Genomic DNA, 13,532 nt, shown 5'->3' with positions numbered 1-13,532 from the left:
AATTCCCCAGATCTCAGTTTAGTCGAACATCTGTGGGATGTGCTGGACAAACATGTCCAGTCTATGGAGGCTCCACCTTGCAACTTACAGGATTTGATGGATCTGTTGCTAATATCTTGGTGCAGATACCACAGCACACCTTCACTGGTCTAATGATGTTCATGATGGGTCAGGGCTGTTTTAGCAGCAAAAAGGAGACCAACACATTAGGCAGGATGCCTCAGTGGTGTACACTGGTATTCAGAAAAGTCTAGCATTTTTATGTATTTTTGGATGTTTCAATAAATTGCTGTTTCTATTTCACATTTTCCAAGCAAAATTGCATTTTTTGCACAGTACTGTATACAGAGAAGTGATATTTGGGCATCAGAGTGACTAGAAACAAGACTAATTATGTCATCATCCAAAAGTAAATGGTAGAAAAGTGAGGGGAAATCACACATTTGTGCAGCTGAGATAAAGCCTTCCTAAAGGATTTTAATGATCATCTCATTTCCACTTTGGCATCAGTGGGCTATCTAATGCATGCTCTTAGCCAGCTTTGAAGCCTCACACACAGACGCAGAGACACAGACACACACATACACAGAGTCAGATTAATGCCTGGGAATGAGGTGAGGTTTTAGCGCACTGACCCATTTCTATTTAATCTGAGTCATTTGTGATTTCTGCTGCTCAGGACAGATTGAATGTCACTTTGGTTGCTCCCTGCTTTCATGTCTGGGGCAAAACTGGCAGTACCTTAGGTGGTGATCACACTGATGGGGAAAAAAACACACAAAAAGTGTTTTCAGCTTTTGCCTTGTTAAATATGTCTGTTTAATATGTGTAAATTGCCAAACGATGTGTGTGCGTGTCTCTGTGATGGTGTGTTTACACGAGGATGTTCTTTGCTAATCATGCTTGAAGCAATGCAGAAGCAAAGCAGCAGGAGCTCTTACAAGTTTACAGACACCTTCTATTTTTAAGAAATGGCTGTATCTCTTTTCTGCTCAGCTTTATTTTTGAGTTCTTTCCTGCATGCATCAGATACTGTAAGTGCAACATTGTGCATTTATTCCACGTCATCGAGCCCCGAGCTGCACTCGCTTTTAAAAACCCCCAACAAAAAACATAAAAAGTAATAGCATTCCTCAACCGAGTCCGCTTTGAAAGCTCCAGCTGCAGCAGCGTGATCTGAGCAAAGGGTTATTGTTGCTAGTGAGCAGTATTGTGACAGCGGTTAGGTCGCTATCTCCAAATGCACAATGGCAGCGAAAGGAAACTGGCGTCCAGCAATGAGGTGAGGCTGAATGAAAGCCGTTCCTCCTGGGTGATTCTGCTGCCCTGGTTTTTGTCTGTGCTGCCTATCAGACCTCTACGTCTGCGTGCATTCGCGCCTGTGTGTGTGTGTGTGTGTGTGTGTGTTGTCTGTGGGTGCACAGCTGCCAAGTTGAATCCCATTCAAGGTCTTCTCAATGCTGATACTTTCTGTTGTTGATTCCCCCCTCCTTTAAAATGCACAGTGCCACTTCTCAGCATTTGAAGACATCTTTTTTTTTTTTTCGCAGAATGTGCACATCCACTTTTCTCCCTGACTCCCACTAAACCTGTCTGGCACCTCTTTTACTGTCACACCGGTGCAAGTTGTGACTGCAACTACACTTCGTATAAACCTGTTGCCATGTGTTGGATTCTCCTTGAGCGTTGCTAACCATGGTTAGCAACGCTGCTTTTAATCCTTGATGTGTTGGACAAGCACAGCAAGAAGGGGACGCATTTGTAGCTTTTGAAAAATGTTTTTTTTTTTATTGACCGCATAGAAAGATAAATGCATGAGGTCTATGAGTTGGAACGCAGTGTGCAAGGATTTGGCTAAGGCGAAACATAGCTGAGCTGGTTCTGGTCTGAATTGGAATGTTTTAGTCACATTGCTGGAAATAAAGATTACTTTTGGTTTGGCAAACGCACTTCTGGATGTGTTAAATTGTTGGAGAGTGGACATGCGAAATGGCGAGCGTGCATCATGAGGAACTAAAGACGTTTATTGATGCAGCTGGCTTTCAGTTCTGTGCTTTTCTAAAAGTATTTGACGTGTAAGAAACAGGATGAAAACAAGCAGTGCTTCCCCATTTGTGATATGGCTATTCTCCCCTTCTTCAGCATCAACCCATTAACCTCATTAACAAAACAAAACAAAAAAGAATCATAATACTTCCTCAAAATATGCCGTTGCGTGTGTGTCTGTGCGGGATTCACAACACTCACACATATATTCCCACACGAAAAATTAAATATTCATGACATTACATTTGGCGGTGGTGGAGACCGATTGAGTGCCACCAGTTTGTGTGTTGTCAAATTAGCATATTAATGATATAAATGCTGTATAATTAACATGTGGGAGTGGATTATGCATGTGAATCGTTGTCAGATCAGTCAGAGAGAAGAAAGGGTCAGGCTAATTAGGTTAAAAAGCACATTAACGGGTGCTTTGAGTGAAATTTGCCATGAGATTTAGTGTAAACAGCTCGTAAAAGCTGTGGGCTCCGAGACAGGAAATAACTGCTTTTCTACTTTAATGGTAAAATCTCTGTAATGGAGCATCACACTTTATTGCAGACAGAATACATTTTAATTAAAGTGTCGCTTTTTTTTCAAACTTCTAACTTGGGCTGTTTTGTTTTGTTCAGTTTTTTTTTTTGAAGGGGAGTGCTGGTGTTTCTGCTCGAGGACCGTGGCGGTATTTGTTCTTCTAAGGAGCTTAGACAGAGCGACGGGAGAACCAAATGTAATGTGCTTTGACAGGCCTCGACTCCAAGTGGCAGCCTGAAGCACGTGTAAGCTTAATCCGAGTCAGTAGGCTTTCCAGGGATCTCAACTTACTCAGCAGCATGCACTTGCAAACTAGAAAATGAAAATGGATATGAAAGGGCAAGGTGACAGTTTACAAAGGTGTGACAAGAACAGCTGCAAAGTGCACTGACACTGAATCCAGCTGGTCCCTACTGGATTAAGCATCATTCTTCCAGAAGTTCATTCATTTAGGTTTTTGATGATGTTGGAGAGCGTTGTCTTCCTGTTTTTCATTTTCTTACTCTTCAAATCTATTAGTGAGTCTTGTTGCCCGATGGACAGGATCACTGTCACCCTAGAAAGGATCACTTGTATTAGCGTACAATAAAAAAACATTACTTGGAGAGTTAGAAAAGTCTCAAAGGTATTTTAATAAATCAAAGATAAGGTTTTGACTTTGGTCGGATGGAGGTGGGGTACACCTTTTGACTAGGGCTAACTGAGAGACAAACAACAGCTATTCATGCTGACATTCACACATTTAGAATCACCACACACATGGTTTCGGACTGTGGGAGGAAGCCAGAGTAGCCTGAGAGGACCCACGCAGCTAGAGGGAGAGCATGCAGAAGGCCACCAGTTATGTAAGGTGATGGTGCTGAACATCATGCTGCCCCTGTTTAAACGCTGCTTTTCTAAAGCACTTTCTAAGTTAGGTTTTAAAAAGTTTTGACTTTAGCAAACCTTGTTCCAAGGTTATATCCAAATGACCTGGAAACCACCAGTCACAAAGGAAAATGAGTTTTGGTGCTTCGATCCTTGGCTGCTCCAGTCTGCATAGGAAAGTATCCTTGGGCAAAATGCTGCTCTCCAATGCATCCATCAGTTTATGAATTTGTGTTAATGTTAGATAGAAAGCACTTTGGCACAGAAAAGTGCTTCTATGAATGGGTGAATGAGGCTTTTGAGTGCTCCAGTAGAGCAGAAAAGCGCTATATAAAAAGCAGTCTATTTAACATATCCTGTCACAGTTTACCAGGTTTCGCTACCTCTCAGTGGTTAGTTAGCAGACAATTTGGTGTCTGCAAATTATGGGCGAGCACAGATGTTGTGGGGGGGTCGCCGACTGGTCTCTAGGCCTGTGTGACTGGGGGCGTAGTGGCGCGATATAGTTGACAGCTGCTGGCAATAGTTTTTCATGTCAATCAAAGTGGCCACAGGGGTTTATTTGAGTCCACACCTCAACAGATCAGAGCTGTTTTGGCAGCAAAAGGAAGGCTAACACAGTATTAGGTAGGTGGTCATACTGTTATGCCTGAGCCATGCTAGCTCTGTTAAGACCAGATAACACACTAGCTGCTCTCACTTCAGTTTCTATATCTGCTCTCTTTCCCCTTTTGTGTCTCCATCGTCTTTTTCTGTCTCTGGTGAAAACTGACAATAAACTTGTTTTTTCATGGGTAAATGGCTCTTCCAGGCTGCCATCCTATTGTAATGTCTAGTTTAAGAAAGACAGTCTTTGCAAAAATAGCAGTGTCCCCACCATGACCCGGTGGACCGGTGTCACAGAGAATCAAACAGAGTATGTGTGTGTGTGTGTCAGAAAGTTTAAGACTTTGCCTCTTTGTGGCTGAAAAGCTAGTCATTGCAGGCCATCTGGAAACTGGATCTAACAGGTTCAGTTGACAGAAAATGTGTGTGTGTGTGTTGATGCCAAATCTGAGCATCTGCAGGTCTGTTTTTTGTTCAGTTTATGCAATAGGATATTCATGGACCAGTGGCATCCGCTTGGACGCGTGTGCGGCGTGTGCGTACATTGGACTGTTTATAGAGTTTTCCCCTTGCTTTGCCTGTTTTTGTGCTTTGTGGCAGCAGTGTGGTGGAACAGCCATGAATGGCATCTTTCCCCCATTTGTACTTACTGTTCTCTTCCTCTGGCGTAACGGAACACGTCCCGCAATCCCAGCACATGGGATAAAAACAACAACAAAATCAATTCCCTCCAGAGTGAACACCTTTCCTGTCTCATCTCATCATTTGGCAGTTAGCCAGCCTGGACGGCTGACAGACAGGTAGTCGGACTGATGGCAGGCAGTTAGAGACGGACGGACAGACAAGCAGCTGGCTTGTGGATCGGCAGGCGGGAAGCTTTCATTTCACAGCAGAAAAAAAAAAGAAAAAGCGGCGACTTGAAACTGAATAATTTAGCTTAATGCAGCTGGGAAAGTCACTTGGATAATTCATGTATTGGGCACTCTTTGTGAGTGTAAGTGTGTTTGCTGTGATTCGTGTGTGTGTGTGTGCGCCTGAGTGATTGGGCTTTGAATGAATTACAAAAAGTAGAAACTATCAGGCATCTCTTCACGTGTGTGTGTGTGTGTGTGTGTGTGTGTGTGTGTGTGTGTGTGTGTGTGTGTGTGAGCTTTGAACGAATTACAAAGTCAGATCTGCACTTGTGACAAATCCCATGTAAAGACAGCGTTTCTGAGGCTTGGGGAATAACAAAGAGTTGGCGATGCTTCAACATAAAATACGAAGGACACACAGAAGCACACACGTGAACGAGTTACAGACGGCCCAGAATTTAAATTTCGACTGCAGACTTGATCTCAGTGTCAACGTGAGAGAGTGGGTGGATGAGTAATTCTGCTGAGTCCTCTCTTCAGCAGTGGGCTATTCTCCTAGAGAAAGAGGAGAAAAAAACACTCCACCCCTAAAAAGGAAAAAATAATAATAATAATAATAATAATGATAACACCTCTGACATTTGTAGCTTAATTCTTAGTAAAGTTCATGATGCATTTTTTCTGATAATGAAAATATCCTTACAGCTGCAAGGAATAGGGAGGCTTTAATATTTTTTTGTCTCCCACTGCAAGAGGGCTATTAGTGCATCTTTTCAAAAAGAAAAATCAGAATATCATAAACAGTTGCACCACAGTCAGTTTGCTTTTTTGCATGCTTATTAATGTACTACTTGGGGAAAAAAGTAAAATGAAATTATTGGGCCATAACCAGTGGGAAGCCAGCTTGAATTTTACTGAACGGCAATTGAATTTATCCTTAGCTGCAGCATCCCTGTGTGGTCTGCAGTCCATGAACTGTGACCACCGTGTCTTTGTACTCCTGTACAAGTGCTTGTTTCTTTAAATTGTCTTGGATTAAATATAATCCCTCTGCAACTAAGGGAATTCTCTCTGCGCTGTTTGGATGCTGCGTTCAGGTATACCGAATGAGCCCTGTAGCCAGAAGAAATGAAATTCTCGTTCTTGCTTGAGCTCAAGGCGGAAGCCTTTCTGCATGGCGGGGACTCTTGTTATGTTTCCATTGGATATCCCAGTTTTACATGTGCGTGACCTTGTGTGAATGGGTGTCTCTGTGAGCCCATGTCTGCATGCATACATTGCTGTTTGAATAGGCTGCTTGTGTAAATTTGCTGCCTGTAACGTTGCAGCATTAAGCTTGCACCCTGGTGGATCTGGCAACATTTGCAATTCTGTGTTTGCATGAATATCAGTGTGAAGCGGCCGACATATTTGTGGGTACATGCAGGTTTAAGAGTGCGGGTTAATTCATTGTGAGTGTGTATGTGTTTGGTTTCAGTGAGCGAGTCAGCAGGACTCTGTGCTATTTTCAAGAGATGATTGCAGTGTTGTCAGCTGAGACATTTTGCTGAAACTCTCACAGTTACAAAGCAGCGCTCAGTGCTAATAGACCATCAGCATCATTCTGTCCGTACCTACTTAACCTGCTATCCTTTTAGATGGCAGGCTTTCTCATGACATTTTCTCAAAACCTGTATTAATCTCAAAGCTGTATCCACTCTCTGTCAGACATCTCTCCAGTGTTTGATGTTAAAATGTCATTTTCCACACGCTGCCAATTTAAGGGTAATTCCTATTTCCTACATGCAGGCACACGGCGCGTAGACAGATTGTGCCTTTCATGTGTAAAATTGGTCATATGGCTCTTAAATTGACTTTACTTCAACTGTGATTGACTAGGGATGTCATGATACCAGAAGTTAAGTTATTGGTACCAAAAACAGCAGAATTATGCAATTGTTGATGCGTAGTTTGATACCACCGTTTACCAAAAGAAAAGGGGGGAAAAAGCCTGAAACTTACTGCTGTTCAGTCAACAAGAGAGGGTGAAGCTATTCTGCAGCTGCACTAGTTACCACCTTCCATCTGTAGTTTTCACTGTGCTTGTGGGGATCTTTCTTTTTCAGCATGTAAGCATAGACTAGAATAATTATAGTCCGGTCCAGAAGAATTGTAGCCTTGGCACAGACGAGGCCAAGTACTGTGGCATTTTTAGAATTTTGGTCTCGAATGGTATTGTAAGCATCAGTTCTGGTGACATGTCTGTCATAGAATGTATCTAAAAGATGGACAGAGCCATGATATGGGGTTTTAAACCCTCAAGTTTGGCATTTTGGCAGATAATGTGTTAAAGTTTTTATCAAGACCATATTTAGAAAAGGCAGCGATCAGCTAATGCTCATGCCTGCTATGTTTTTAGGTTAGCAAGGTGCTGTCGTCATTTACTGTAATGTCAGTTGTGATGCTAATTTGGGCTAGTGAGATCACCCAAAAAATGGAATATAGTTGCTAGAGAAACATATCCAAGAAGATGAAAAGTGCCATCTGTTACCCTGAATGTAGGTTATTTCAGCACCTGTGCTGTATGTGTGCTGGCTAGCATTCAGTGCCGATTGAAAAGGAAGGCAAGAGCTTGGGTTAATCATGACTGTTTAGGGTTAAATAATAAGATGTAGTCTGTACATTGTTCTGCCTGTTCTTACAAAGCATTTCCTTGTTAGCCGGCGCGTCAAACTCACATGGCCAATTTAAGATGACGCAGCGACCCAGAGTCTCTATTTCAACTTGGGTCGAAAGTGCGGACTTCAAGCTATATACCAGTTTTTAAATTGTGTCGATAGGCCACGTAAAACCAGAGTTATGATAAAAAAATACACATGACGTTTTTTTTTCTGAACAAAACAGTGGTGTTTACAGTGGGAAGAAACTGTAAAAACTGCGTTTTCTACGGACAGCGCTAGCAAACATACCTGATTGTTCTGTAAATATTTATAAATGGTTATATAAAAAATGCCTGTGGCCTTGGCTGCATTTTTAGGTAAATAGTACCATATAACTTTATTGTTTGCAAAATATGTGCATAATTTTTAGAAATGTACAATTTCTATTTGCATTTCAAGTTATGAAAATGATTCGTTAAACATGTTTGTGGGTTTTAAGTAAAAAATATAACTTTTTCTACTTAGATTTTAAGTTTTTTTGTCTGAATTTAGATCAATTGTGCTAATATAGTATGTCAAAATGAAAAAACAACTCCAATTTCAGATATTTCAGGTTGTGCTGAAAATAATGATACCAAACAAGGCAAGATAAACAGCTTTTAAAGGTGACATATAGAGGTAAAATCAAAAGTAGTCAAAAACGGCCAATTATACCCTGGACCCCAGAGGGTTAAATTAGCGTAAAATACTGGCAGCTAGATTTTGTCATAAGTAAACAGTTATTTTACAGTACAGCTACAGTATTATACAACAGCAGCTTCTTATTGAAAAATTACATTGCTTCATAGAATGCAAGCTTTACAGTATAAAGCCTGTTATGATAGTTAGTTAATGTCCAAAAACCACTTGAAAAACACCAAAACACTTTGTCTAGTTGGCATTCCATTCATCTCATGAGCTACTGGCAGAAACAGAGTACGGCTTTTCTACTCAAAGGCGTCACCATTTAAAGCGTTAACAGTGTAAATGCACTTAGAAAGAACGGTGCATTTCTCTACAAAAGTCTTTTCTGTTTTTGCTATTGTGTGTGGAAAGTTTTTTCCTTAAAATTCGAGTCATTGAAAATAAAATAAAAAACAGCCTGATGTCCTCTGTGGAACAGAATGGATTTATGTAACTCTGTTTTGAGTGTTTGTGTTATGAGTTTGTGCAGAAATGGAGAGGTATTTCATAAGCTTTGATTTTATTTCACCTACACAGATTATTGATCGTATCTTCTCTCTCTCACTGTTATTTTCATTTTGTTATTTTTTTAGTTGTCCCATTATTTCTTTTGTCTGTTTGTTTCCTACACTCTCTTTCTAACTCTACATAACCAAGTTCAAGTATTGGAAAAAAAAAATGTAAAAACACTAAAGTGGATGTTTGTGCCTCTTTTGCTGCAGTGCTGGCCAGTTTCCGAGGGACCGTCCAGCATGGCCTCCCGCTGGAAATTGGAGACACGGTGCAAATCCTGGAGAAATGTGAAGGTATGGTGCTCGTTTTATACACTTCCTATGTGGAGGCTACATTCAAATTAGCTGCTCGCTCTGAGAAAATTTAGAAAGGAAACTGATTTCCTTTCCTGAATTTGAAACTTGAGTAGTTAGGAACACTTCTGTTTTTTCATTCAACAGATAAATAAAAGCAGCCCTTTACCAAATCAACCATAAACAGTTAGTAGAGTCACGCACAGACTGTCATCCAAATATTTATAAATGCAACCACAAAGCTGTCCGGATACATGCATTGTTTGGCATAAAAACCAACATGCATGTGGGTGTTTCAGTATGTGCCTACACTGAAAGCTCCCATGGGGGCAACATTACACTTGTTGCATGTCCTCTTGAGGGGTGTTGTGATGTGGTATATACGCAAAATGAGCACCAAGTTGTCTGTGAAGAGGACCTGTGGAAATTCATGTTTGCTACTGTTTCCTGCACCACAAGCTGGCTGCTTCTCCTGCCTTCCTGCCCACACTGTCTGCTTTTCTCCTCTACATGATTTTTTTGCACTCTCTCTTTCTGTGGATGCTAATATGTTTTTAGTTTTTTTTTTTCTTTCAGCACTTTCCTTTCTGTCCTATCCCCATTTCAAATCCCAGAACAATGTCGAGTCATTTCACAGCAATGCTACGCATTCATTAACACCAATAAGCAACTGTACACAAACATGTTTCTTCCGGAGCGCGCACTTGACACAAACTGTCGCACTTCCTGTTTGGTGGACACACACGCAGACACACACACATACTGAGAGACAGCAAGTCAGTCTGTCTTGAAACTTGCCAGCCAGAGGGATGTGATATTGTGGTAAGAGACCCAAAGGAAGTAGACAATAGCACAGCCAGTGGAATGCTTGGTCCAGAAGGGAAGAACTAAATCAAAATCCAGCCAGCAGCGCAGAGGCTGAGAGGCAGACTGCTGACAGCAGAGGAGGCAGACTAATGGCCCTGCCTCATGGTGATACTGTTGACACTTCAAAACACAGGAGCTTACACGCTGGACGTGTCTGTACTGAAATGTGGCTCCTGTCTGAAAATTCTCCGCCTCAGTAATTGATTTTTGACTTTGCCCTTCGATGGCTCTTTATTTTGTAAGTTACTGACAGCAGCGAGCGCACACTATATAAACTATGATTTTAAATGATGGTTTTCCACACTGCTCTTTCAGACGTTCCCCCGCAACCTTGTCAGATAAGCTCAAGTGCACCTTCCTAGACTTTGCCACTTAGCATGTCCCTAGCTTTTCATTTCAGCTCAATTTGAAAGTTTTTTGTTACTCTGTTCAAATAAAAGTGAATGTTGATGTGAAATATCGTTAATTTCTATTTAAAGCGTTAACCTTTATGTTAAGCTATTATTTTAATCGCCTCTGCTTGAATCTCTGCTGTTTTTATCTTTTTACTCTTTCAGCTTTTTGCTAACTTAGCAAAATAGGTGACTGGAACACTGATGTTAACAATACATGGTTTTTGTGGTTTTAACACTGCTACAGAGTTAGCATTGTACAGTATGCCTATAGTATTAATTGTTGTGATACAAACAATTACTAAAATTACTAAGTGACAGCTTTTATCATTTAAAAAAAAATGCTAGCTTGGTTAATTCCTTGTCTTTATGTGCCCACCCTGAAATAATGCTATGTTGTATGTTGGTATTACAGATTAAAAACATTAACCACTTAATACATACTAATCTGTTGCAGATGTATTTCCTGATTTGTTGATATTAAGCCTTGCAAAGAGCACAGCCTAACCTTTGCTAATAAAAAAAGATAAAAATTACAACTCTATGAATTCCTGTAATAAATTAGGTAGAAAATACTGCCTAGGTTACAGGTGCTTTGGCAAAACCAAATAATATAATATGATTATAATAATCTAATACATTTACATTTGAGCTATTTAGTTAATGCTCTTATCTGGCAGGACTTACAATGGCTGGAATGAGCTTAAATTGTCAGTCTGGAAAAGATCATCAGCTCAAAGCCTCTGCAAATTTGAATGTATTAGATTGTTTCTATCAGTGTTGGGATTTGCAAAAGCATCAAGTATGTACTAATTTGGCTTGAGCTGAGAGTAGAGTGTGAGTAAATGCTAAACCACAGTTTTTTTTTTCCTGTCTTTGCTTTGTATTTTTTTTCTTCAACCTTTGTTATGACAAGGCAAACTGATATTTATAGTGCTTTTCAGCGGCTTTGTGTGTTGCATGTTTCCTCCTGTATTCGGCTGTGCATTAACCTGTGGTCACTGCAAACACGGGTTGCTAAGAAATACATTCCTCTGTACCTCATTGCTTTTGAGTGGTGTGCCTTAACACATAAAATCTCAAAATCTATACCTGCAAAGTAACAAGGAACCCGAGCAGTGTGTCAGATCATAGTCAGAAACGTCAAAACCACGAGCGTAAGCGCTGATAGGAAAAACATGTTTTTGCTGTTTGTGTGGCGAAGTACAGGTGAAATTTCATAAGAATGTGGTCACTCTCAATTTTGACTGGCAGTGATGGTGACTGGCCTTTAAAGGGCTTATTTGGCATTCATGAGACATGAATATCATGCATGCCAGTTTTGGTAAAGATTAGAAAAGAGGGCGTCTGTGATAAATATTGAAAAAACGGTGTTGCAGGGCGCTTTGAGCCCAGCTAGAACCAAAGAATCCAGTGCCTAACAAAGTATATGGAAAATGCTAATTCACCTTCAGCCCATTATTTGTACTGGAGTGATATAGAAAAATGGTGAAAATATTCAGGGTTCTGTCCCCAGTCGCTGTGTGAGAATTCAAAACATTTTACCAAATGGTGCTCTGGTTGCCTTAGATTCCAGTCACAGAATAGGAAGAAGAGAAGTTTTGTTGCTTTGCCTAAAATAACAAGTTTATGAGGAAGTTGTTCCATTGACAATAATGTTGTCATAACTATACTGATAACCCAAGTATGCATTTTCACATGAAACTTAGTAAACCACAGGCTTAATGGCTTTGTTGTGAAATATTGTAAAAGGGAAGGGGACTATACAACTTCCTTTTTGCACATACATCTCTTTGCTCTGCTCTTAATAGATATACAGTAATTCATTTTCTTTTCCACTTTCCCTCTGCACTCCAGGAAAGACACAAAAATATAAATGTGTAATATTCACAGGAACAGGCTGTAAAATTAAAGTAGTGTTTTCTCTTTCTCGCTCTCTCTCTGCAGGATGGTACAGAGGATTCATCCTGAAGAACCCAAATGTGAAGGTGTGCAAACCTTTCCATGATATTTTTTTTTCTCGTCCTGTCTACTTATGCTCTCAGTAAACCTGATTCCTTCTCTGTGTATTAGTTGGTGTCATGCATTTGAATTGAAAGACTCTCTTGGAACTGTCGTTGTTAGCAAAAACTAGCACTTTCACTAGCTGAGATGACAGATGTTAGCAGGAACACCTGTCTTTTCGTGGTATGACTTGTCAGGTTCCCTACTTTGAAAATTGCTCTTAGCAGCCCTGCATATAGTTTGGTGACACTATGTGATTTTCTCTAGTGCTCCACCCAACGTCAGAGTTATAATCAGCCAGATCTACTCAGACAAGTGGAAACACCTGTTTGTGTGCACACTTAAACACCAGCGGAGGAGAGGTTTCTCTTTCATTACGAACAGACATGCTGCTGATACACAAGTACACTGATGTTAGCCAGGAAATTACTAGAAGTGTGCAAAAGTCTTGAGCTATAAAAATGATTTTAAAGGAGGACTTAAGCAATAGTTCTCCAGGATTTCTGAAGGTGCTGCTTTTTCACTGATTTTCATCTTCCAGTCCTTGTACCTAACCATTTTCAGAGGAATAATTTTTTTGTTGAGCCACTCGACACTATGAATCACTGAAACATAAAAAAGGCACCTAACCCAAGGGATGAATCACTGTTGAGTCTGCAAATAACAGACAACTTAGCAACAAAACTGTATCTTTAGTCACTTGGTTGCTAACAGGCTGTAGTAAAAACACAGCCTGTTCAAGTTGTTGCTGTTTCTTTAGTTAAAGAAAAAGCCCATGTGATTACTATAGAACTATTAGCTGCATACTTGGCATTTCTTGACATGGTCAGGTGTTCTTAAAGAATTTGAGGAAACTGGAAAAAAGAAGAAGTGACAGGCCTAAAAAAAAAAAGCCTACAGCAGATGAACAGAACTGAAAGTCACGTCTCTAAGAACGAGGAAGAATTCCAGCAAAGACCTGACACAGGAGCTGAGAGATGCGTCTGACCTTTCAGGTGATCCAGCTACTCTTTGCTGAAGCCTCATCAGAAACAATCTCAGTGGAATGCAATATACAGTAAATGCATGTAGTAATGCAGTAAAAACACACAATGGAACATCATTAGTCATGGATTGGACTCCTCAGAGATCCCAGAGTGTGGGATCATGTTGACAGAAAATTAAACAAAATGAAGCCAAAATCCAACAACATCCTTTCAG

General features: G+C 40.4%; 1 protein-coding gene across 4 annotated transcripts in view; it reads left to right on the top strand.

Moving 5' to 3' along the window:
• dock4b (dedicator of cytokinesis 4b) overlaps positions 1–13,532 on the top strand; it is a 138,539-nt gene that overhangs the window by 28,193 nt on the left and 96,814 nt on the right. For all 4 annotated transcript variants that reach the window (XM_039601241.1, XM_039601240.1, XM_039601242.1 and 1 more), the window contains exons 2-3: positions 8,986–9,069; positions 12,276–12,316. In XM_039601241.1, coding sequence (XP_039457175.1) covers positions 8,986–9,069; positions 12,276–12,316 — 125 coding nt within the window. The remainder of the gene's footprint in view (positions 1–8,985; positions 9,070–12,275; positions 12,317–13,532) is intronic.

This window comes from Oreochromis aureus, linkage group 17 (genome assembly GCF_013358895.1).
Source record: "Oreochromis aureus strain Israel breed Guangdong linkage group 17, ZZ_aureus, whole genome shotgun sequence".
In the NCBI taxonomy this organism is placed as follows: Eukaryota; Metazoa; Chordata; class Actinopteri; order Cichliformes; family Cichlidae; genus Oreochromis; species Oreochromis aureus.
Note: the sequence above shows the minus strand (reverse complement) of the source record. Positions and strands in the feature narration are given on the sequence as shown.